This window comes from Cetorhinus maximus, chromosome 15, assembly GCF_964194155.1.
Source record: "Cetorhinus maximus chromosome 15, sCetMax3.hap1.1, whole genome shotgun sequence".
In the NCBI taxonomy this organism is placed as follows: Eukaryota; Metazoa; Chordata; class Chondrichthyes; order Lamniformes; family Cetorhinidae; genus Cetorhinus; species Cetorhinus maximus.
The window spans coordinates 94,282,638-94,309,265 of NC_135893.1; the positions used below are offsets into that span (position 1 = coordinate 94,282,638).

General features: G+C 48.6%; 1 protein-coding gene across 1 annotated transcript in view; it reads right to left on the minus strand.

The window, feature by feature from the left end:
* Positions 1-16,740: 16,740 nt before the first annotated feature.
* LOC144691008 (cytoplasmic phosphatidylinositol transfer protein 1-like) overlaps positions 16,741-26,628 on the minus strand; it is a 195,973-nt gene continuing 186,085 nt past the window's right edge. Inside the window, exon 10 of the mRNA XM_078558986.1 lies at positions 16,741-17,136. Within this exon, the coding sequence (XP_078415112.1) occupies positions 16,871-17,136 (266 nt within the window). The 3' untranslated portion in view covers positions 16,741-16,870. The remainder of the gene's footprint in view (positions 17,137-26,628) is intronic.

Genomic DNA, 26,628 nt, shown 5'->3' on the forward strand with positions numbered 1-26,628 from the left:
AACTTAACCTTGAGCTGCCCGTAGTCCCACAGCAGAACCTCTTTCCTAGTCCTATCTATGTCGCTCGTACCTATGTGGACCACGACAACTGGATCCTTCTCCTCCCACTCCTCTCCAGCCCAGAAAAGATCCTTAACCTTGGCACAAGGTAGGTAACATAGCCTTTGGGACTCTCCATCTATGCTGCAGAGAACAGTATCTATTCCCCTAACAATGCTATCCCCTATTACTACTATATTTCTCTTTTCTCCCCCCACTTGAATGGCGCTCTGAACCATGGTGCTGTGGTCAGCTCACTCATCCTCCCTGCAGTCTGTGCCCTTGTCCACACTGGGAGCAAGAACCTCGAACCTATTGGACAAGGGCACTGGCTGAGACTCCTCCATAGCTAGATTCTGGATCCCCATACCTGCCTCAGTTGATGAATATTCCTAAATGATCTATGAGTGCCTTAATTGCTGCATGTGACACCCTGCACCTCTTGGAAGCCAGCCAGACCTGAGCACCCATTCATTCTGACTGGCGTCACTGGTGCAAAAGTTGACATAGTTGCCCTCCCTGGCAAACAAGCCTGTGACTCTCAGCCAGCCATGGCCTCTGCATGTTGACGATGTGTGAGCTCGTGGTGCTCTCATCTCATCCTGGATTAGTTGGCCTTGTTTGGGCTGGGTGCAGGCTTTATCTCCATGAGAGCAAAATTGAACTCTGAGACAAGGCCAAGTTCAGCATATCCAGCTCCCAACCTAATTTGTGACTGTTCTATTATTGTGCTATGACCTCATTAGAGACCGATGACAGTTTTTTTTAAAGAAATACAAAATCCCAATTATTTATTAAAGAAATGAAACCACAGGATTCCATGGTTTATAACAGAAGAATTTTTACTATACAAGAATCAATAAAGCAAACACTAAATACTATCTACCCTATACCCTAACATCCATTATTAACATGAGTTAAACATGAATGAACAGGCAAATTGTTGTCACATATAAACTATAAATTGCCCTTAAATGGCAATTACAAATTATCTCAGCAGTCCACTCTGACTTTGGTGATCTCACTCAGTCACAAAGTCCTTCAATCTCTATTCCTTATTGGGAATTTCAGCTCCTCTTCTTCTGACCCCCCAGCCGACAGCAGCACAGGGCCAACCCGAGGTCCATAGGCACGGTCTTCATCACAAAAGGTACACATCTGCAGAACCTCCTCAACTCAGCCTGGAGAGGGTGGACCCTCCGACGCTAAGTTCCAGTAACAGAAACGCCTCAGCAACTTATTCTCAGCTTCTGGGTCTGGACTGCCTTCTTCAGTTTGCTTATACTGCATCAGCGGACCCAACAAACGCTCCTGCTGCTTGGACTGATCTGTGTCCCTTTAACGAGGCTTCAGTTTCCATTTCCCAACCTCAGCTTGTTTCTGGTTGTCCTGGAAACTGGGAAGTTCAGTTTCATTTCCAATTTACGTTTTTTTGCTTCCCTTTCAGATTCATTTTCAGTTTAGTTTCTGTTTTGAGGTAGGGTCTGCCTCAAAAAATATACACTCTAAATTTAAAAACATAGATTCCCTCACAATTTTCCCAATGGAGTTATGAATGGAGTCACCATAAAAGGCCGCAGGAAACATATAAGGCTAATTGCAGTGTTAAGGAAAGCATGCACATGGCTGAGTGATTTTAATAAGGGTTAGTTCTAGAGGGTTTTCAGAACATACAATGAGAATTGATCATACAGCTCATCAAGGCCAACCTTTCAGGTTATTGAGGATGATTTGTCCTAATTTCTAATTTAATGGTCTGGATTTTGTGGTCAGTGCTGAAGGAACGATGCTGGCCATTCATGATGTCTACATTTGCCCATGGACTTACTGTGGGCTTCTGAGTGGCAAACTTAGGAGTTATCAGGCACCTGATAGAGTACACTGCCCTTCACAGGGAATATGCCTCTTGTGCGAACAACAGAGCACCTCTTCAACCAATCAGATTGACGAATCCTTACTGAGGGCAGAATTTTGCTCTTGGTAGGCTGGCTCGGTGGGGGTGGGTGGGAAGCTTACCGCTGCCCGCGATCGGGAACGGACCATGATTTCATGCTGACGGGCCTATTAAGGTACGCCCAGCGTGAAAGGCGCCTGGGGAAGCTCCATGAAGGGGCGGGCGGGGGTGGGGGCATGATGTCTGCTGGGTCCAATAGCGACCCAGCGGCTGATTCAAAAGTGGCCCAGGCAGCCCCCGGAAGGTTCTGCCACGGAAGGATGCTGAACTCTCCATGGATTCCGGTGCAGTTGGACACGACAGGCGGGAGGAGGGAAGGTTGGCGGGGCGTTTCTCCGACGGGTGCCTCACAGCCCTCCTGGAGGAGGTGGCAGCCAGGAGGGAAACCCTTGTCCCCAGGGATGGGAGGAGGAGGCCCCCGCACCTCACCAAAAATGCCTGGGAGGAGGTGGTATCCAGGGTCAGCAGCCACGACGTGGTGAGGTGCACGTGGGTGCAGTGCTGGAAGCACTTCAACGATCTGCTGAGATCGAGAAAGGTGAGTACTGTGTTGGCATGGGTCAGTGTGCAGAACAGATAAGGGTTGGCCATCCCCTGGTGGACCTGTGTGAGAGCGGCAACTGTCAATGACGCCGGAGCTGGCCAAGTGGGTGAGCCCTGGCTGCTTGGACTGAGTGCCTTGCAGCTCAAGGGCCATGACTCAGATGTGCCCTGCCAGGTGTTCCTCAGCTGGGGTTGGTCAGGCTGCAATGGCGCTGTAAGTAGAGAGGGGATTAATCAATGCTCCTCTATCCTTTCAGGAGAAGACATCCCATAACAATATTGAGAGGTTACGGACTGGCGGGGGACCCCCACACCTAATCCTCACGCGCTATGAACAGGAGGCACTGGAGCTCGACAGGCAGCGAGCACCTCGGTCAACCGACTGCGGTGAGGTTGGGGTGCCAGACGAAGATAAGAGTGCAGTGCACTGAGGTGAGAATGTCAGTTATTGCAACCAATCTACACTACTATAGTGTAGTCTCTATAGTGATGTGAGCCTCAAAACTGGAGTCCCCTTTGATCATCGAGAGACGGACGCCATGATGTAGGTCTCTGTTGTCTCACCAGGGTGCCTGGCATGCACAATGACAGTGTCATGACTTTAATTCATGACTTGTCCTTCTTCTCCCTTTGAGGCTCACCAGCAGGCGCTCACAATGAGGACCCTGAAGGGCCACCCTTGACCCCAGAGGACCACCATGTTCCCCATGCACCTGCATTACACCCGCTTTGTCAAGCAGGCAACAGCGCAGATACCAGCATCTCAGTGGGCATAAGATCACAGTGTAGCATCTCGGTGCACACTGGTGAGGGCACTTCACATTCGCTTGAGGTGCAGGTGGAAGGAGAGAGTGCCCAGGGCTCTGGCAGTCGGAGGACTGTTACCGACAGGACAATGCTCAGTCGATGGCTGATGATTGGCCTCTGGAGTTTGTCCAGCAGGGTGTGCGGGAGGATCTGGCGGAGATCCATGAGGGAATGTGTGCCATGGTGTCCGTTTGGGGGGGCTACCTGCAGAGCGTAAGTACTGCGTTGACCCTCATTGCTGAACGCAATGCCTCCTCCATGGAGAGAGTGGCGACTCTCATGGAGAGGCTACTCCAGGGACTCACTTAGGGGTCCCTGGGGATGCACTCGGACCTGCAAGCCCACACATCGGCAATGACCTCAGCTGGTCACTGTCCGTGTGAGAGATGGATTGGGCACCTAGTATCTCAGCTAGGTGCCCGTCCATCAGTGGTGAGCAGGGAGGTCCAGAGCGACCTCACGTTGGCGCACGAGATGCCTGTTGTCTCTGCGGGCTTCTCTCAGGGCGCTGAGGATGATGGCAGCAGCTCTTCTGCCCCTCTGCCAGTGACCATGGCATCTGATGAGGCTGCGTCGACTGGGGAGATGCCAGCTGTGGCACTGGCCACTCCTTCACAGGCTCCATGGGCCAGAGGACGACTGCCAAGGTCATCAAGGCCAACAAGACAGCAGAGTGAGCAGGCTGCCTCCAATGCCAGTGTCAGCGAGGGAGGGGGCACCTAGACATAGCACCCGCAAATGTAAATGTAAAGCACCTTAAACACAAGACGGCCTTATCACGGGTGATATTTTGCTCCCCTATTTTGCTTTAACTTTTTTCATCGTGTGATAAAAAACACCGGTTAATGTTTATTTCAGCTGTGTTTCACACGCACAATTAAATGAGATTTTATTTTGTGCTATTGGCCTCTCTGTGCTTCATTTGTTCTGTAACTCTTTTGAGTCATAACAATTAAATTAAGTTAACAAAATCAGGGACAAAGTAAAAGCAGCCCCTTAAAGGGAAATTGCAAAAACAAAAAAACCAAAATTCAAAGGAAACTTACAAACATCAAACCAAAATTGATCAAAAGGGTTTATAAAACACCCCAGTCCCACTGAGCATGGACGGCCTCGACGGTACTGGCAGACACTGCGTGCTCTCTCCTCACGGACACGTGGCCGCAAACATAGCCGCGGAAGAGGGGCAGACAGTCGGGTTGGACGGCCCCCTCGATCGCCCGCTGCCTGGACTTATTAATGGCCAACTTGGCCAGGTCCAGGAGCAGGTTCACAAGGAGGTTCTCCTCCCGGCCCCCCTCCGCACTGGGTACCCCGGAGATCAGGAGCGTGGGGCTGAAGTGCAAAAACAGCAGTAAAAGGTTTTTCAAACAACTGAAAAGGGAGTGCAGCCTACAACGCCCTATGTATACGTGGTCCATAGACTCCACAAGGCCACAAAAGATATCCTGGGAGTCCATGACCTGACACATCCTGCTGTTGTAGGGGACTGCTGCGTGCAACACCCTCCACCCCAGGTCCCCGAGGGAAAATGGGAGGACACCCCTGTAGGGGGCCCCCACACTGGGGACCTCCACTGCCGGACGGCAACAAGGCACGCCAGGGCGTGTCGGGGCAGTGGGCGAGGGCAAGGAAGTGAAGGGTGTGCAGCAGCAGCCCGTACAGGAAACCCCTCCGCGCCTTCATTTGTTCTGTAGGTACAGGGTAAGCTATTATGTAATGATGAACGTGTGTCTCCTGAAACTTTATTGCACAGGCACTGAGCGCATGTTGGTGGCCAAGGAAATGTTCCTCTCTGGGATCGAGTATGGAACCTGCAGCCCTGGCGTGTGGTGGTGGTTCTTATTTGGTAGCCTAGCTGAAGGAGCGTTGGATCAAGGCGTCCCGGGTGTCCCTGCCTCCCTGGAGGTTACCCAGGTCTGGCTCCACGTCCTCAGCATTCTCCTCACCGTGCTCATCCTCGGACTCACTACTGGACTCACCTGTTGCCTGTGCAGCTGTGTCAAGATCTTCTTCCACCAGTGGGTCCCCCCTTGCCAGTGCCAGATAGCGATTGCATGCTGCGCTCTACACTATCAGTGACACACGATCTGGGGTGTATTGCAGTATTCGCCCTGAATGGTCCAGGCATAGGAAGCGCATCTTGAAAAGACCGATGGCTCTCTCCACCACCGCCCTTGTGGAGATGTGGCTCCTATTGTACCACTGCTCAGCCCCTGTTTTTGGGTGGCAGAGAGGCGTCATGAGCCACCTTTTAAACGGATAGCCCTTGTCACCCAGCAGCCATCCATCCAGTCGGGCTGGAGCACTGAAGAGCCTCAGCACCTGGGAGTGTCTCAGGATGTAAGCGTCATGGGAGCTGCCTGGGTACCTTGCACAGACTTGCAGAATATGCATCCTGTGATCACACACTATCTGCACGTTCATGGAGTGAAATCCCTTCCTGTTGACGAAGGCACCGGGCTCACCCGCTGGCGTCTTGATGGCCACATGTGTGCAGTCTATTGCACCCTGGACACGGGGGAACCCAGCAATCACTGCAAAGCCTCTGGCTCGCTCAGCCTGGCTGGCCTTGTCCATACAGTAATGAATGAAATTCAATACCCGCCTGAACAGAGCGTCTGTCACCAGCTCGATGCGCCTGTGGACAGCTGATTGGGAAACTCCACACAGATTCCCCACTGACCCCTGGAAAGAACCATGGGCATTGAAGTTGAGAGTCACTGTGACCTTCAGAGTCACTGGCATAGGGTGTCCACCCACACAGTCGGAGCTGATCTCAGATCCGATTCTCTGACAAATGGAGGTCACTGTCTCCCTGGAGAGCGCCTTGGCACCTGGGAGTGTCTCAGGATGTAAGCGTCAAGGGAGCTGCCAGAGCACCTTGCACAGACTTGCTGAATCTTGTGATCTCACACTATCTGCAGCCTCCTTCGGCATTGCGTCTCAGACATATTGAGGTAACTGCATCGCCGCCTGTAAACCCTGGCAGCAGGATAGTGGTGTCTTCTGCGGCCCCTTCCACCTTGGACTACCAGCTGGCCCTGCGCCCCTTGTGCCTGCGCCTCTCCTCCCACAGGTCGCTCCCCTGGAGGCTGAATAGGGGCACTTGGCCTCCTCTCCCTTCTGCCCCTCTCTTCCTCCTCAGAGGAGGTGCCACCAGCGGAGACCACAATCCCCATCACCAGGGTAAGGGAAGGCTGTCTGATACCTGGAAGGGCCCACGCAGTGTGAATCCTCTGGGGGCCTGGAAGACAACAATGAGTCCCGAAACGAAGCCTAGAGATGCTCTGAATGCAGCTCTGAAGTGAGATGAAACTGTCCAGTTCACATAAGCGACCAGCAGCACACAATCTCCAAAACTCCTCACTACTCACAGTGACAATGCTGCTGACCCTTCTTATCCCCACCATTGTGAATGAGCTTTTGCAAATTGGGGCCTGCCCATTTTGCCTGTGAAACGGCCGAAGATTCGCACGGGCTACGCAAACCTGGAGACAATCGGTGTGTCAAACGCCTCTTAATTAATGGCGGGCAGCCTCCATCTCCCTCGCGTGCCTGCCTAGTGAAATAGCACACTCAGCTGATGTCAACGCGTGTTATTTCACGCTCGAGCAGGTGGGGCGCGTGCCCGCCGAGCGAGGGAAAATTCTGCCCATACAAACTCTGCGCCAGGAACTCCAAGTTAGATCATTTCATTCACTTTCAAAACATGTACAGAAAGTGAAATAAAGAGAGGGAAAGGAGGGTGAGATTAAGGAAAATAGTGAAAATCTGGGATGATTCCGCTCTAAGTGCGGTAGCGGGCACTTTACCTGTCGGCAGCAATGGCAGTTTTTCACGCTGTTCCATCCCCTTCCCATAAATTATGCAGTCACGGGAAACACGCCGGATCACTGGAGGTTGGTCTCTGCTTTGCCTGCCACGCCACTACATCTCCACTTCCTCACTCCGGGCGCCATATTGAAACTGCAGCCGCGCACACGCTTCTCAATGCTTGCAGCCCCAGGACTGCTCCAGTGAAGACATGGCTCCAAAAGCCAAGAAGAGTGCAGCCCCCCCGATTCAGTGTCGCATCCCTGGGGTGCCCTTTGGACACTGCAGAGGTGAGTGCACTGTAACATTGCAGAATGCTCATGAGGGACGCCTCTTGGACTTCAAGGTTGAGGCGTGTTGAGGGTGGGGGTGGGGGTTGGGGGGAGTGCCAAAGGCTGCCCTGCAGTTGAGGCGACTTTGGGGAGGGGGGAAAAGGCTGCCCTGCGGTTGAAGGGAGTGCAGAAGCACATACGGGGGTGTGGGTGTGGGTGTGGGTTTGGGCGAGGGAAGTGGCCACACATTAGTGAAACCTATAAAAAGTGACCATTTCCCTGTAGCTGAGACAGTTCAGGCGCAGCCACATTGATATGATTGGAGTCGGGCTTCTAGCTTCTCTGCCCACTCAGCAATGCAGAGGCATCAAAGTGCCACCAAGTGCTCCAGAGATTTTCACCCCTCGGGCACAGACCGCAAAGTCATGAGTGTTTGAGTGGACTGCAGGACAGTTGGACGATTGCACATGTTGTACAATCTCCTCGCTAGAGTTGGCCATGGAGCAGTCACTGCTGGAGGAGCTCACAGACCCTGGCAATGTCAGCATCCCGGTCAGCATCAGTCTCCCCCATGGTTCAAGCTAACAGTGCAGCCTTGCAGCACGGGTTAGGAGAATGCCTGCGCCTGAGCAGAAAGCACAGCATGCAGTCCAATGGGCAAAGCTGCCGCCAATCATTCGGGTGAAGTGGGCAGAGGAAGGTGGAGTTTTGGGCAGCCATGCAGCGCACTAATCTCTGGCCATCCAAGTGGTGGCCAGCACTCTCCGGGATGCGTTAAGAGGCCTTCAGACTTAGCCAAGAGAGGCTCTTAGTACACTCATGCTAACCCATGTGTCTCTCTCTTTCATCCTGCAGAATGAATACATCAGGAGCGTGGAGCCTGGTGAACTAGCTGTATGCCTCGTGGCGTACAGAGAGCGAAGACGATGGAGAAGAGAGCGACAGACTGCACGGAGGGAGGAGCAGCACCCTCTGGAAGAAGGGCGGCTGGGGCTCCGGCATTCACCGCCCAAAAGCCAAGACGAGCCGTCGCTAGTCAGCGCCTAGCTAGACCCAGCGTCTATAGATGCTGCCTTTCATTCTTGCAGATGACCGAGAACCAGTGTCGCCAAAGACTCCGAATGTCTAGGGACCTGGTCGGTCACATCTGCCAGTTACTGCAGGATTTAGTGCCACGGGGACATGGAGGGCATCCACTGCCAGTGGCTGTGAAAGTGACCATGGCGCTCAATTTCTGAGCCAGTGGCTCCTTCCAGGGCTCCACAGGTGCCTTCCGTGGGATATCACAAGCCTCCAGCTGCAAATGCATCCATGCGGTCACGGATGCCATCTTTGCGAGGGCACACAACTTTGTGTATTTCGCCCAGGGCCATGATAGCCAGGATGCAAGAGCGATTGGATTCACCCAGATCTCGGGTTTCCCACAGGTGCAGGTTGCCATCGACTGCACTCACGTGGCGCTCAGATCTCCGTGACAACAAGCAGTCAACTATGTCAACTGCAAGGGCTTACATTCACTGAATATACAGCTGGAGTGCGACCACCACAAACACATCCTGCAGGTCTGCGCACGGTTTCCAGGGAGTGTGCACAACTCCTACATCCTCAGTCGGTCACAGATCCCTGATGTCTTCCAGGGTCCACAGAGGCTGCAGGGATGGTTCCTCAGGAACAAGGGCTACCCGCAGAGGCCGTGGCTGATGACACCCGTGTGGTGGCCTCAGACTGCAGCAGAGCGACTGTATAATGAGGCTCATGCTGCAACTCGCAACTTGGTGGAGCAGCCCATCGGGATGCTGAAATTGAGGTTTCCAGTGCCTGGACCGGTCTGGTGGAGCCCTGCACAGAGGGTGTCACGCATCACCCTTTATAACCTGGCACTGCAACTGGGAGAGGAGCTGGCTGAGGAAGAGATGCAGGAGCTGAAGGTCTCCCCTGATGAGGACGTTGACGGGGATGAGGGTAAGGAGGTCCTTGAAGATGATGATGACAGCAATGAGGCCCTCGCATTGGCCAGGCGAGGCAAGCGCTCAGGACACCCTCATGGCTGCTAGATTTTTTGAGGATGATGATGACATGCAGTGAGGAGACACCATTAAATCCTCAGATTGCATCTATTAACGTTTGACCCCAGTCTGGCTTATTGCAGCGCACTTACCCTCTGTGAGAATGCTCCTGTCATGGAGAGGCAGTGGAAGCCCTAATAGTCACTTGACTGCAGGAGGATGATGATGACATGCATTGAGAGGACACTCCAGAAATCTTCACATAGCTTCTGAGAATGTCTGACTCCTGTCTTGCTGAGGGCAGCCCACTTGTGCTTCGTGATCACAGAATCACACAGGAGGCCATTCGGCCCATCGTGTCTGCACCAGCTCTCCCAAATAAACACTACAACCTAGTGCCATTTGCCCTGTCTTTTCCCTGTACCCCTGCACCTTGCTTCTATTCAAATAATCATCTAATGTCCTCTTGAATGCCTCGATTGAACCTGCCTCCACCCCACTTCCAGGCATTACAGGCCCGAACCACTCGTGTGAAAAAACTTTTTCTCATGTCACATTTGTTTCTTCTGTAAATCACTTTAAATCTGTGCCCTCTCTGTGTGATATCATAGAGACGCAGCCATGAAACTTTAAAAGCATCTGATGCTCTTCAGCATCCGAGCCCTTCAGCAGCACAGCATCACTGGTCACAGATGCTGAAGAGATGGGGGCAAGCCCCACCTTAAAGGTGCTGAGAGCACACAGAGAGAATGATGGAACTCTGTGACCCCTGCCCATGACACTCTGGCAGCAATGACAAGCACCGTCAAGGTGCAGGTATCAGTAATATGCCCAGGGAGTGTGACCATCACTTTGGTTCGAAGGCTGCACAAAACCCAGGGAAGAGGCCCTGGACTGAGACACCTGCCTTTATCTTGTGCAGAAAGATTTCACATCTGAGTGACATGAACACTGCTCATCAGAACAAGAAGCCGTAGACGGGGAGATATCTTTGGGCGTTTATTGACAATAGTGAACATTATGTGCAAGTGATTAACATCTCCACCCAGGCTGTGCAACTAAAGCTTCTTAACCTTCCTAACCCTGCTGCTACGTCTTAGTGCTCCCCGGACATCCACAGCGGAGGTGGAGGCAGTCTGCTGACCATTATGCCCTGTCTGTGATGACCTTGGTGGGCGTCCTCTGAAGGACTGAGACCTGGAGGGCCCCAGCCTGCTTTCGGGAATCTGCTGTGTGACAGCAGCACCCTCCTCGGCCTGTGGAGCTGGAGCTGTGGGGTTCACAGGGAGAGGGGATTCGGATGGGCCGGACACTCCCGGAGTCACCTGGGTGAATGGCCCCAGGGTGTGCACCTGCTGATCCTCCTCCCTATGGGTGTCCAAGGGCCCTGGCTGACTCCGTGAGGAGAAGGGGTAGCTGGAGTGAGATCGAGCTGCTCCACACCCCTCTCGCATACACACTGTTGGAGGCCAACTATAGCTTTAGCAATGGAGTTCAGCCCACACTGCAGTGCAGGAGTGATGTCTCGGAACAAGGTCTCCACATCCTACTAGTATTGACCTCTGTGCGTTGGCATGCCGGCGCTATCACCTCAGCCTGAAGGCGGATGGACTCCTCCATCGTGCCTTACAATCTGAGGAGTGTGGCGGACATCCCTTCCTGATGTTCCTGAGTTTGCCTTTGCAGCTCCAGCGACTGTGACATGACTGAGTCCAGAGGCTCCTCATCTGACTTGGACTCAGCAACGTTCTGGCCTCCAGCAGCCCTCCAAGTGGCGGGGACCTGGGAAGTCCCTGCCGCCGCCTGCTGTAGATCAGGGTGATGTGCTCACCAGATTGTGATCCCAAGGCTATTCTAAAGCTAGGTCCACCGAGGTGTGTGTCTCTGCGCTGGTGGAGGGTGTGGGTAAGCGCTGTGATGGGACTTCAGGGTGCCTTCAGATTCCTCTTCAGAGGTTTCTTCAGGGTTTGATTGGAGGCCCTGGGTCATGGGCTCTGTCAGCTGTTTGGCAGATGTGCCTGCGAAAGCAAGGAGAGATAATTAGTGCCTGGCAGTGGCCTGTGAAACAGGACACATCACTCACAGCATGGTTATTTGATGTTGCACTGCTGGACCCTCATTTGGTAGAGCAGCGCTGACCTCACCATCAGCACAGGACTGGTCCAGGTCCTCACCGGCCAGCTGGATGGCTCTGTTTTCAGAGTCTGTGAGGACCTTGATTTCGGGCATTCTTCCAGTGGTATGTGACCCCTCCCTCTTGTTGTGTGCCAGCTTGTCCTGCATGGATAGAGATGGAGAGAGTGTAAGCAGGACACCTGCCAGGCCAGATGATAAGGATGCCTGGCATGTGTGGGTGGTGGGTGGTCCCATGGACGGGATGAGGACAATGAAGGTGTGTGTGAGAGAGTGAATGGTGATGTCCCTTGAACTGGCAGTGAGTGAGATCCCTGTGGACGTGCGATGTGTTTGTGAGTGTGTGAATTGAGAGCGATGAGAAGAGTGTCTTACCCTGGTGGAACGGAGGAGATTATTCATCCTCTTGCAGCAATGGGTGACTGTCCTCTTTTGGTGGGCGTTGGTGCTGACCACCTCTGCCACTGCCTCCCAAGCTGGTATAGTCGGGTTACTATCCAGCCTGTGGCCAGAGCAGGGGTAGAGGACATCACAGTGAGCCTCCACGGCATCCAAAAGGCGTTCGAGAGATGCATCATTGAACTTGGGGGCTGCAGTCTTCTTGCCTTTGAGGGCCTTGTCTTCTTTGCAGCAGTCCTGGGCTGGAAGCTCTGATAGAGGTGAGCGCACGACTGGACTTTAAATATGGCGCCCGGCGTGATGAAATGGCGAGGTGATGGTGTGGCGGGCAAATGAGGGCCCGCCTGCCATAGAAATAGCGTGTTTCCTAGGAATGTCATTGCGGCAGGCAGGTAGAACATCATTTTACTCGCCCGCTACTGCACTTAGTGCAAATCTGGAGCAATTCTGCCCTTGGCGGCATTTCATACTTTTGTGTTGCTTGAGCGGGCAGGAATGCTTCAGAGGCCTGTTTCCAAGCATGTCCATGGGAGCTTCTGCTAAACAGTCTCAGCGGCAGAAGAATGCTCACTTTTGAGAATTTCCAAGTGCAAGGTCGCTTCTCTCACCCTCCATCCACTACCCCTTCCCACCCCCACAACCCCCTGCAGGTGCTTCCTTCAGTCTGTGCTGCCTCCACCCCGCTCCCCCACCGGAACCCTTGCCTTGGCACTTCACTGAAAGCCAGCCGGGAAAAAGCGACTTGCTTGTGACATTCTGAAGTCACGTCCAAAGTGGGTGGTATATTTGGTGTGTGGGGGGGGGGGATGATTCCAGTGTAAGCACAATAATGATATGCAAACGCATTAAAATTAAGTTCCTGACGTCGGATGGTGGGCCACCATTGACGTGTGGAGTGGATGATTGCAAACTGGCTTCATGACAGCGTAAAACTGATTTCTGGTCTTCCCACCATATTCTCCGCTCATGCCCACCTTGACACCCGCCACCAATGGGAGTGGATGGTTCCGGCTAGAAAAGAGATAAGAAAGTAATAGTTGAAGGATTATGTTACATTCTTTTAAATGCTCTCCTGCAAAAATTTAAATCTGAAGGAATGAGAATCCACACTTGTAAGAGTTAATTTTCAGTGTCAGAGAGATTGTTTGGCAGTAATTACAATTTAGCACGCAGTTAAAAAATGCATTTACTCTTGAATGGACAAGTTCTAGCTTTTTCTTGAGTGTTCCGTGGGTGAACACAGCTACTTCATACCATGGTCTGTGTTCGAATGTCAAGGCCCTTGGTGAGATATTGGTGCAGTGAACTTCCTGATTTCTGCATTCAACTGCATAATTGTGGATGCTGGGAGTCACTCTTCTAACTTACTCTTTAATAACTCCTTAGCTGATAGCCTCACTGTCATTCTTAATGCAAACTCCAGGTCAATCGATTGAAAGTTCTGCATAGTTCTTTTTTTTGCAGTCCCAAAGGCCAATAATCCACGCTCCAGATTTCAGGTTACTTCATTTTTACCATTACAGTGGTTTCAGAAGCAACCTATAATGCGTAGTGAGTGATTATTTCATCTAAGATACTTAATCTTCAACCCCATTCTGAATCTGATCGTCATCTAGTTTTTTTTTTAAAGGAGTTGAATCAAAGCAGCATTAATTGTTTTTGCTGGCCGTCTTTTCCAGATAAACATTACTCTCCAAGGAGCCAAAATTCCTTTTAATCTTCAGTCAGAACATCATAGAAACGACTATACAACTGAAGCCCTTGGGTCATTTGGCCTGTGCAGGTGGGACTAGTTAAAGTTCGAATACTTTTTTTTTTATTATTCATTCACAGGATGTGGGTGTCACTGGCAAGGCCAGCATTTATTGCCCATCCCTAATTTACTTTGAGAACGTGGTGCTGAGCTGCCTTCTTAAACCCGCTGCAGTCCACGTGTTGCAGGTACACCCGCAGTGCTGTTAGGGGAGGGAGTTCCAGGATTTTGACCCAACGACGGCGTATCACAAAAAGAACCTGTACAGCGATGGGCTCCTTAAATAAAATAAAATCTTTTGCCTACTTTTTTATATAATGAATAGCAAGTGGATTCAAATACAATAAACAGCCCATCACAAAATCACTGATTTACACATTTCTTTTATTAAAAGAGTAGCTACACGATTGTCTTAATGAATATAAGCAAACCCTTATTCTTCAATACACTTCATGAAGCCTAACTATAACTTAATCCCTATAGTTCAGAACCTAGAACCATTAATATGCAGTAATATATTCATTTACCACCATGAACAACATTTACTATGTAGAAAGCTAAGTCATTCTCTTGACTTCCTATGATATCAAGGCATTCAACTAAAATTATACATCTTCTGTACTATTTACAGCTACTGCCATGACACTCTTATGAAGGCCATTCATAACTGCTTACATTATATTTCCTTATATACACAATGTTAACTCAGCCTTGCATGATTTCAGTGGGTTATGCAGTCTTTTCTCAGAAGGTAGCAAGTGTACATAGTGCCATTATTTGTACAATCTGTTTCATATAGATATGGCACAGGTGCATTTCGAAATGAGTCACTCCAATTAAACAGCAGATACAAGAACATGGAAAAATAAGATCAAGGAAAAAAAAACTCCGGTTGCCATGGCACTCCCTCCAAGTCATGGCGACCCAAGTAAATTAATAATTAGAGCTGCATTGAAGCTTTTGCAGTCTCTTCTTTTAGTTGGCTTAGGTATACCAAAACCAGAAGCAACATCCTTCATCTTTTCCTGTTCAGCCATAACATTGGGTGGTCTAGCCAAAAAATTGTGATTTTTCTTAAGGAAGTAAATGATTTTTTTTATATGTTGGTTCTCTCTGAGCTTTATGTCCTTCCTGGAGGGCAGCCTAGCTAATGCTCCCTTAGACCAATTACTTTGAGCTGCCTTCAACTGGTGAACAACTCACTCACTGGGGTCTCCCTCCTTTATGAAGGAAGGTCTTGAGTCACCATTCAATGTCTCCCCGCAGTGACGTCGGGACTCAGCCACATGGGGCAATCCAATTTAATTGCTTTTTCAAAGATTATAGGCAAATATCATAAATTAACACCATATTTTAAAAAAAAAATTATGCTATTTCGGTTCAAACGATAACATTTCCAATTATTGAGGAGAACACTTTGATCTCCTCCGTGTAAAGTCTGAGTGGACAGTGTGGGCTATTGCACCGGATTATCGGAAATATATCAAATATGCAACCAGTTTATTGGTCCATCAACTCTAAATGATCAAAAACCATAATCCAGGTTCTTGAATGAAGCAGTTAATGCAGTTGGAGCCTCCTCGTGGCTAAAAAGTTCTGTTTCATACAGGCCTAAGGGAGGGTCCAGTAAAATCATGGAGGGTGGAGTGAACCGGGATCACCATCACAATCCATTGATGATCTCCGGTCACGTTTCCACACTGTGTCTTGCAAGCATATGTGACTCAGGATCTGTAGTGATTGGAATGTTATGTAAAATGAAGTGACTGACAGGTCCTGAGGGTATGTCAAAAGCACTACTGGCTAGTTCAATTGCATGCTACAACATTTGTGGCACCACCGCTGTACAATGCACTTGGAATGAGAAATGAAGACAAGAGCACAATAGAAGGATTGGCCTCCAACAATCGCAAACATCTTCCTTGGTGCTAGGTATGACTCTAACCAATGGAGAGTTCTCCCTCTGATTCCCATCGGCTTCAACTATATCCAAATTAGGATGGCGTGTGACTTTGGGTGGTTGTGGGGAAGCTTCGTTCTGGTTGTTAGTTGCCAAATTTAGATTTGAAAAGCATTCAGATTCAAGAAAGAAGGTAAGACTGAGGGAGGCATGAGGTCTTGTCCTGGGGGAAAAAAATGAGTTACAGTAGAAACCAAAGCAATGAGTTTTATTAAAATGCAGTTAGAGTGTTGAAAGAGGAATAGCATGTATGAACGACAGGTAGGATGGTGTGTACTTGGAGGGAGGAGAAAAAAAGCTTCGGAGGAGCAATCGCCATAAAGAGATTAAAAATACAAACTAGATCGTGTTACAATGGGAAGTGAGAGGTGAGGGTCGACCTAAGCGATGAGGTCAATCAATACCTTATCCAGAAGACGTTAGAAAAACTTCCCCTGACGTGGGAAGGTTCTTCAAGCCTTGGGAGGACGGAAGCTTTTATAAAAAGGTTAAGAGCTGTTGTGCCAGGGATGAGGGAATCAAAATGACTGGAGCTATCGCAATGAAATGGCTCCGCTGCAAATACTTTGAAAGCAAATATAATAATAACATTTAATAACAAACTCAGGAATACCATATTATCACCGCAGTTTACTTGTAAATTTGGTTAGTTGGGAGTGCGGCACGGTGCATTATCCTTATACCAAGTAGTCTTTGTCTGCTCTACTTTCCTTTATGCCCGTCAACCAAGAAATCAGGATGCACCATGAGTGAACCCCTATCTAGCAGCAGGCTAGTTCACTCTGCCTTTCCCCTTAGGAGCATTGATGGTTAGGTTATAAACTTTGTAAATACGTCACTGAAGTGCAGTTATGTGACAGTACGCACTAGCAGTCATGCTCACACTTAGTCCTGAGTCTGTCGAAAAGTCCAAACAAGGAATGACAAAGAGAGTGTAGTAAAATACTGTTAAAGAACATAAGTTCATCCCAAATCCTTATCTCAAATTCAGAACGCTAATCTGATGGCCAGTCAGTATTAATGCAGGCTTGCTGTTGTAAAGGTCACTGCCCAGTATCTTTACAGGCTAAAGCTTTTAAAGAACTCCTTAACAGATGGCTTTTTTTTTCAGGTTAAGTAGCATTAGAGAAAATCAATCACTGGAATATCACAAAAATGCAGCCTCCCAGCTGGCAACGGGGGCTGCCATTACTTTTTTGTCGCGCGCTCTCTGAGCTCTGGCAGCGTCAGCATTTCCGGGGCAGATTTTTTCCGAGGTCTGTCCTTTGGCACGCTGAGGAAGTCGGGCGGGTCGCCACTGAGCGGGGTGGAGGGCGCGCTGGCAGGGGCGCTGCGGGTGGTCGAAGGCTGAGCAGCTTCGCTGATGGAGATAGTGGGGGCCATGATCCCAATCTTCTCATTCGTGGCTTCCTGAGTTTGCTTCTCATATTCTCGAACTTCGTCCATCGTCATATCTGCAAAGCAAACGAGGGCGGGGTAGAAACAACAGAGATGAGCCACGTATTGAGCCTCTGGGGCTACAGCCGCGCCCGCGCGTTTTTGTGACCACCGTTGTGGAAAACCCATCAGCTCAGATCGACAAACATGCGCGCGGTTGCTTAGCAAAGAAACCCCACCATTTTGTGATTCCCTCATCTCCCCAGTATCAGATAACCCCACAAGATTTACAGTCCACCCAAGTAAGTCAGCGATAGGTCAGGAACATTCATTTGACATTTCCTCACATATAAATATACAAACATCATGGATGACTTAACACGCTTCATTTCGGAATGAAGGGAAGGCAGGTCTGTTTGAGACATGTGACTTCATACTGTGTTCCTCGGCTTCCTGTACCAAATATAAGAAACAGCAACAGGCCCCTCAAGCTTTCTCCGCCATTCAGAAAGATCATGGCTGATTTTCTACCTTAACTCCACTTTCTCACCCTACCCCCATATCCCTTGATTCTTTTAATGTCCAAAGAAAACGGAGGGAGGTTTAAGGCAACTCATTGATCCCAGATGGTTTCAGAGCAGCTCTGAAGAAGGGTCATACGGACTCGAAACGTTAACTCTGTTTCTCTCTCCGTAGATGCTGTCAGGCCTGCTGAGTTTTTCCACCATTTTCTGTTTTTATTTGGTTTCAACTGTTGCCGTGCTGCTTTGAAGCTTTCAGCCATTGTTACCCAACCTCAGCAGTGGAGAACTTTCTGGAAGCACTGACGTTTTGAAGATTATTCATTAACATCCTGCTGGATGAGCACCTCATCCTGGAAGACCCTCAATCTGAAGCTGTCAGTCAGAATGCTGTGCCTCCAAATGCAGGTTGGAAGGCCTGTTAAAAAGTCTCCTGTACCAGGGAAATCTTGGGCAAGTTTCTAATATGTACTCAATTTATATTTGACTTGCAGAGTTAGCGTCTTAATGCAGGAGCATCTGTTGAATTCTTTTCTCATCAGGGAAGGGAATACAACCAAAGGAGGGTTACATCAATTGCAGAATATGATATACCGTTCGTTATGTTGTGATATGATTCATGCCGTAACATTGTGGGTCTGTAAACAAATGAAAAAGGCTTGCCAAACGCTTTCCCCCAAAGTTTGCTGACTCTGTTGAGTCAGCAAATTGTGGGCTCAAGTCCCGCTCCAGAATATCGGGCACATGCTCCATGCTGCTATTTGCAGTGCAGTACTGAGGGAGTGCTGCACTGTTGGAGGTGCCGTCTTTTGGATGAGATGTTAAACTGAGTCTTCCCTCTCAGGTAGTTGCAAAAGAACTCCTAGTACCATATGAAGAGCAAGGGATTCTACCCTGTGTCCTCACCAATACTTATCTCTCAACCAACATCAGCAAAACCGATAATTTGGTCATTATTTCACTGCAGTTTGTGGGAGCTTACTATGCACAAATTGACTGATTGTAGCATCTCCTACACCAGTGACTGCACTTCAGAAGTGCTTCATTGGCTATAAAGTGCTTTGGGATATCCGTGTGGTTGTAAAAGGTGATATATAAATGCAAACTCTTTCTTTTCCCTTTTAAAATCGCATGGCTGCCAGTACTTAGTGCTGCTATATGAAGTTATGTGGAACTGTGAATAAGCATGCACACAAACATAGGGCATAGAAACTTGGATCGATCTAAGTGAGGTTTCCTCATCAGGGTGCAGCATTCTCCATCTGTAGAAGTAAAAGTTAGCCATATAACTTCTTTCGGAGCTAACTAGTCCCACCATAATTCCTAACTCTAAAAGCTTAGCGACATTAGGCTGAATTTTTATGAAACCTAATAAATAAAAGTGATTGGAAAATACTGTTTCATGTAGCTTTGTTTAGCGCACTGCACTTACAGATCTGTCCATGAGAATATTACACTAGTGACATGAATATTTGTATGATTCAGTTGATCTCGTAACTGATGTTTACCCAAGTGAAGTTTAAATCTACAGTTACTGTAAATGGGATAGATATTCAATCCCTCTCTGTGTTTGCTTTTAAATGTGCCCAGAACAACTAGGTGGTATGGAATTTTAAATAACAAACACACCCATTTATTATAAAAGCAGCTATTACTTTCATTACAGTTTATCTGGATTTCTCTTTTGCTCAGAATTAGTGACATCCACAAAATAATCTACACTGAAGAACAGGATAGGTTCATCTGCGTTGGCACGATTTATTCCAACCTCGATGCTGTAAACCATCTGATTACTGAATATTCAGGTGCCGGGAATTCCCTCAGGATTGCTCCCACCATACCGTAAACGCAGGGAAAATTCTGCCGAGTGGCTCCCAACAAACCTTCTACCATAGGAGATCCAGAATAGAGACACTAAGGATGACAAGTAAACTGGACTTGGCACCATGGGAGCCAAGACAACATTTCAAAGGGCACAATAAGCTCTCCGAATGAAATTCAAAACTTTATTCAATAGGCTTATTTTAGCGGTCATAGAGTGAGCTCAATCTGAAAAATGTTACATGGTGCTGGTAGCTCTTTTGAAACACCAGTTTGTCCTGTGCATTGATGTGAACCTTGGCGGATTCATGGCTTCTTAATGATGTTTTAAAGAGCTCCGTCCTGATATTTTGTCATCTTGGGTGCAAACCTACGGAATTCCAGTAGAGGGCTCCCAAAGCCTTGAGTTCCAACTAATCTATACTGGTGTTTATGGTCTTCAACAAATCCTTCTATCCCTTTCTCCCTCTCCCTAGCTTTCCCTTAAATAAATCAATGTTATTCACCTCAGCTGCTCCCCGTGGGAGTGAGTTTCCACGTCCTAATCACTGTCTGAGTAAAGATGTTTCTCCTGAATTTCCAATTGCATTTATTACCAATTATCTTATGGTTACGCCCCCCTAGTTTTGGTCTCCTTCACAAATACAGAGGATGTGGACATAAGGGCAAATAAAGGTTAAAATGTATTTTGCTTTTAAATAAAGATCAGCTTTAGCCTCCGGCTAAAATTGCAGTCATTGGCAATCACAATGCTTGAAGAAAGATCTTGCTTCTCACTTGCCTGCTCAAAAACAGCAGGTCAACAGTGGGACACTATGGTATCAGAGGGAATAAGTCATTGCCTCCGTTTCCAGCCCAGTTTCCAGCAGGCCCGATGAGTTAAAATTGGAACCATAATAATCTCAGCCCTAAATTTGCTTCAGCCTGCATTGTATGCTGTTATAATGCATAGTTCATTATAAATACACAAAAGGTACAGCTCCTGAGAAGGAGTATGTGCTGAACAGCTAAGGAATAGCAATTCACAGACTCAGTGAGTAAGAAATGGAGATGGGATAATGTAATGGAAGAATAGAAGACAAAACCGCCTGCGATGTGACAGCCCTGCGGGATTGTAACAACCGAAATGGTTTTTTGTTCTGCTGTTATTTCTCCTTAAACGTGGTTTACTGTTGAGATTAAAAAGGAAGAAAACATCTAAAGGTTTCATGCTGGAAACGCACAGCATGTCCAGTCAAAGACAAAAACCCTTGAATATTTCAGCACTTTCTGAAACTTTTGTGCGCCAAAAGAGTTTTTGAGAGTCAAAACCTTGCACTTGGGATTCTTCCTTGTTCCGATTCTGACTGACACACTGAATATCCACTTTTTAACAATAAGTTAGCGCTATATGTAATCAAGTTCCTTCGGTGATTATAATACCACTCAACAAGAAGTCAAGTAGATGTTTGAATGAAAAGTATTCTTCAGACATCTTTCAGCACCACTTGAGTGCTTCTAAATGCATTTCACCTTTTCAGCACAATACTGTAAAATTATCCTGTCAACTTGTGGTGATAAAGAGAACGTTTACAAAAAGGACGTGCCTTCTTTTTAAGAATCGTAATTTCTCACATTAACTGGCAGACTGGCCTCTACATGGAACCCCAACATACTAGTCAAAGCCAGCAGCATTCACCTATTACACTGCAGCTATTGGTGCTTCATTAAAATATGTGCAAGAAACACCAGTGATAATAATGTAACGCATATGAAATTATCATCAGCTTAAAGGGCTGAATGCTGCACAGGTGACATTAAACGAATGTCCCTTTACCCGGACGGAAGAGAGAAACCGAGAATAAAAACCAAATGACCATTTTAATCCAGTCATCATCGGTTATCACAAGTGGGTCTCACTGATCCACAAATAGTGATTAACCTAAACAATGGGATGTAAAACAAGCTGCTGCCTTGACAGCGCCCGAATGCCAAGACCAATTTCAGCACCTAGGAGTCTACAGAAGTCAGGTCGCTGTGATCTTGGGGGGGGAGGCAACACTTGGAACACTGGGAACTGCCACACTTCATAAGGGGCATCCACACGTGGCTGCGCAGTACAGCAAACACAAGAGATTCCAAATGTGAAATCAAGGCAGTGTGAAAAAAGGTTAGGGAAGCTTAAATCCTACACTGAAGAAACAGGAAGATTAAGTGGTACTTCGTTAGGGTTGATAAGATATTAAACAATGAGTTAGACCCAGTGGGAGATAATGGGGAAAAAGTAGGGAAAAGCAAACTCAAAGCAGATTTCAGAAAAAGGGTGATAAGTGTTCTGGAATAATATACCAGTAATCAAAGGCACTAACGGAATGTAAAATGCAGTTGGACGCTCGGGTTGGACCACCAGAGGAATATGCTTCAAAAGGCAGAACATGCTCCTCAGTTGTTTAATGCAACTATGAAAGGAAGGCAAAAGCAGAGCGGTTTTAAAGCATTACTTGAAGCGTCTTTGGAGCAATCAAGAACTGCTGTAAAGGTAGATTATGATGTTGTGAAGCTGAGAGGATCATTAGATAGATGAAGTGGAATAAGTGGGTTGTTGTGTTCGTTTACAAGGATGTGCAATTACACTAAAATTACCCTGAATCATATTTATCTTCGCTAAATCCCATCATTAATCATTGAAAGGGCTGGCCTGGCCTGGTGCCAAAGACTGAGAAGGCTGGTACTCTTTAACAAAAGCTATGTGTGGGCATCTTCAGGGTGTGCGGAGAGCATAATCTCTAACCCAAGGGGCCGTAGTAGGAGTCCATCTCTGTGGAAATTCAAAAAGTTGCTGGGGTTGGATAGACTGGGGAACCCTTCTGATCAGAGTTAATGTGTGTTCTGTATGGATTAATGGTAAAGTAGTGGGCTTTGATACTGAATTCTTAAAAACTGTTAGGAACAGAGGAACATAGAGCTTAAGAGTAGGAGTAAACCATTCAGCTCTTCGAGTCTGCTCCACCATTCAAAAAGACCATGGCTGATCTGATTGTGGCCTTAACTCCACTTTACCATCTGCCCCCACCCCCCGATGATATGGAGTTTACCCTTATAGTCAGGGGACAGAGTAGTGATTATGTTACTGGACTAGTAATCCAGTGTGTTCCAATCCAAGCAGACAGTTTGCGAATTTGAACTCAATTTTAAAAATAAACTCAGGAAATAAAAAGCTGGTGCCAATTCAAGTGGCCATGAAGGTGTCTTACTGTGATACTGCCTCACTGATATCCTTGAGGGAAGGAAACCTGCCTGTTTTACGTGGGCTGGTCTATATGTGAGGCCAGTCCTGCACTGTCAGTCCAGCAGACACTCGAGTTGTACCAAAGCCCACTACCAGTGGTTTAGGAAGTCAGGAGTGCGAATGAATACTCTCTGCATGCCTGGATGAGTGCAACTCCAACAACACTAGCGATTCGATGCATCCAGGACAAAGCAGCCCATTTGATTGGCACCCCATCCAACACCTTAAACATTCACTCCCTCCACAAATGGCACACAGTAGCAGCAGTGTGTACTATAGGCAGGATGCACTGAAGCAACTCACCAAGGTTCCTTCTCCAGCACCTTCCAAACCCACGACCTCTACAATCTCTTTTTAAAATGTGTTCTTTCTTGAGATGTGGGTGTTGCTGGCTGGGCCAGCATTTATTGTCCATCCCTAATTGCCCTTGAGAAGGCGGTGCTGAGCTGCCTTCCTGAGCTGCTGCGGTCCATGGGGTGTAGGTGCACCCACCGTGCTGTTAGGGAGGGAGTTCCAGGATTTTGACCCAGCGACAGTGAAGGAACGGCTGATATATTTCCAAGTCAGGATGGTGAGTGGCTTGGAGGGGAGCTTCCAGGTGGTGCTGTTCCGATCTACCTGCTGCCCTTGTTCTTCTAGGAGCAGAACTTTACGAGTTGGCGAGTCGGGGTGGGGCCTGTTCACCGACGCGTAAAATGACGCACGGTGACTTTGAGGGGGGAAACTCCTGACGTCACTGCGCCCGATTTAAATTTTCAGGAAGGCGGGGGCGCAGCAAAATCAGCTGCGCACCCGCCAACCTGTCAATGGCCAATTGAAGCCATTGACAGGGTCAATTAAGTAATTAAAGTTTGGCGGGCAGGCCAGGAGCCCAGGCGGGAACTAGAAAAAACATCAAACTTCACCCTTGGGCGGGATGAGGTTTCATGTAGGCTTTAAAAAATTTTAATAAAGATTTTGTAAAAATTATGGACTTGTCACATGAGGGGACATGTAAGGGAAATTTTATTTTTCTATTTTTATCTTTTTTACATGTACAGCCGATCTCCCTGAGGCAGCACTTAGCCTTAAGATGAGATGACTTAGATGAGTGCGCTCTTTCCTGTGCATGCGTGAAAGAGCGCACTCTCGATTTTGGGATTCCCCCCCTGCCCGCATAGTGCTTCTGTGCGGATGTCACGCTGGGCGGGCCTTAATTGGCCCGCCCACGTAAAATGGCACCACGCCTCTGATCAGTGGCGTCGATCGGAAGCGCGCCCGCACGTGCCCGCTCATCAACTTCCCCCCTTCCGACGGGGGGAAAATTCAGCCCTAGGTGGTAGAGATGAGTGACTATGGTGGAACCCAATGTAAACATCAGTGAGCAGGCTGCTGCCGAACATATGTGCTGCTTGATAGCACCATTGACAAGGTGAAGAACAAGTGCAGCAGATGCAAGGGACCACCTTCTCAAGAGCAATTAGGGATGGGCGACAATAACTGCCGGGGGGTGGGGCGGGGGGGGGCAGCCCTACGTCCTATGGACGAATAAAAAATTAAAGGCGCAGGACCATCTCCTACTTCGGAAGGAGAGCCAATGAGCACTCGAGTGAGACAAGACCAAATCTCAACCCAACAACAGGATTAAACTGAACAGAGCACAGCTGTTAGTACAATTCAATCTGTTTCCTACTGCTCTTCGAATCATTGCAAAAGGAGAAGTTATGTAAACATAGAACGATAGCCTCTGCCACCCCCTCAAAAAGGAGCTTAATGGTTGTGAGATTGCCTGCCGTGCAGTCATTTTAACCGATGTTTGCAGGCTCTGTCACTGTTCCTTTTCCTCAGTTTGGATTCACTGCAAGAAAGCGAGCTACACAATCATTCAATCTGAAGCATCATGGTTCTGATTTTGCTTCCCCCTCGTTGTCTGCCTTCTCCTCTTAAAGAGTGGTACGTCACAGAGGTCTGGTCTCAGCTGTGCCAAGTAGGCTTATAATCCTTCTCCCGCATGCCATTCATCAAGTGTGATCACTGAGCGCTGGGCGTTACCAGGCTACCTAGCTACCAAGGTTAGTGCAGTCAAGCCTGAGCCTGTTTGTGCAAGCACCCTGTTCAGCCTGGGTCACAGGGTGAGAGAGACGTTCGACAGTTTAACAAATAGTATATGATTACAATAGTGCCCTGAGACCATGGTTACTTCTTTCAGAAGAGGATGCAACCTGCAGCGGGGGAAACAAATCAGGAGAATCTGCATATGGCAGAAGGGTTGGTCACCAGAGGATGCAACTGAAGGGATTGGCAAAGGTAATCAGAGGGGGAGAGGAGGAGGAGGCTTCCTTTAAACAGTGATTTGTGATCTGGAATTCGCTGCCTGAAAGGGCAGTGGAAGCACATTTAACAGTAACATTCAAAAGGGAACTGGGGATTATTTTTGAAAGAGAAACATTTTGTGGGCCTGGGGTCGGGGAAAGAGCAGGGGAGTAGGGATGGTTGGACAGCTCTTTCAAGGGGCCAGCACAGGCAGGGGTGGGCTGAATGGCCTCCCTCTGTGCTTTTATGATTCTATGACTCAATGCTTTCTGGGGTCTGGGTTAAAAGTTCAATTTTTGCAGTTGGGTTTAATTGCATTTGAATATTCCGGCCAGTTCCGAAATGCGTTATTAATGTGCTGTTCTTAACCTAACCATGGCATTTGATACAGTGAAAGAATGTTTACAATGCAGCAATTTGGCAACAAAAATCCCCTCACTGCTTCCAAATTCAGTCAAACAGAGATTAGGAAGATTTTCACAATTTAAGTAACTAAACTTTGTAACTTTGAGCAAACAAGTCAGTATGGGTTTCATCAAGTTACTTTAGTAGAATTGATCTCATAATTCCACACATTTAATCAGAAACAGGGTCAAATGTCACTATGTGGATGAGCTGAGGCCTGAGGGGCGTAATGGTTGTGTCACTCGGGCTGACTTTGGCAAAACATCATATTTTTGTATATAAATGTTCGCGTATAAGCTGCGGGGGAGGGTTATTTGGTCTGGGTTAGGAAGAACAGCTGTTCCTGCCCTGGGGTGGCGGTGGGGAGTGGGGGAGGGGGGCGGGGAGCGGGGGGGGGGGTGGGAAGAGAGGGTGGGGCTGAAGGAGCTGAGAGGCACAGAAGAGGTTGGGCCTGGGCCTGCATGGGTCTGGGTCTGGGGTCTGAGGCCTGGGCCCCAGAAGAGCTCGGCCCCCCGAGAGCAAATGATGGTGCCATCTACGGGGGTCCGCGAGAATCTGGGGTGCGGATCTGTGGCTGGGAAAACCCCCGAGCTGGATTTATTCGGAAGAATTTGAAATGTGGGGTCTGGAGCAGGATGGCCAAGCACCCTGGATTTTAAGGAATAATCCCATTCAACCGAGGCGGATATCCTGTGGCCCAGGCTGTATGTCCCCGGGACGCGGTTTTTCCTGTCAGATCCTTAAATTTCGTGCGTGCCGTGTATGTATCTGCGCACTCGCATTGCTCCCTGGCTGAAGGAGCTGATCGGTTCGCCAGGACTCCCACCCCTTCGCGCTCTGGCGTGTTCGCCAAGGATTCCCGCCCCCCCCACCCTCCCCCAATGGTTTGGCCCAGCACCACCCCGCCTGCCTTCACAGGTCTGCCAGGAACCACCCTGCCCCCACTCAGACAAGTTCACCGGCAACCCCTGCCCACTCATATGGTCCCCACGCCCCAAAGTGCCCCTTAATTTCACCCAACCCCCACCCCCCACCTCTTGAGAGGTGGTCACCCTGGCTTGGAGCTGGGAGAATGTGGAAGAGCTGACCTGGGACTTTGGAAACTCAGCCTCTTTACATAGAGAAGCAGGTTGTATTTGGCATAACCAAAGAGCGACGGTGCTCAGGGTTGACTTACAAACCATGTGGTATATATTCCATCTGCTCTGGGAGTTGGAGCAGCGTACCCAGTGCTGGAATGTCAGGTCAGGACATGAAACTCA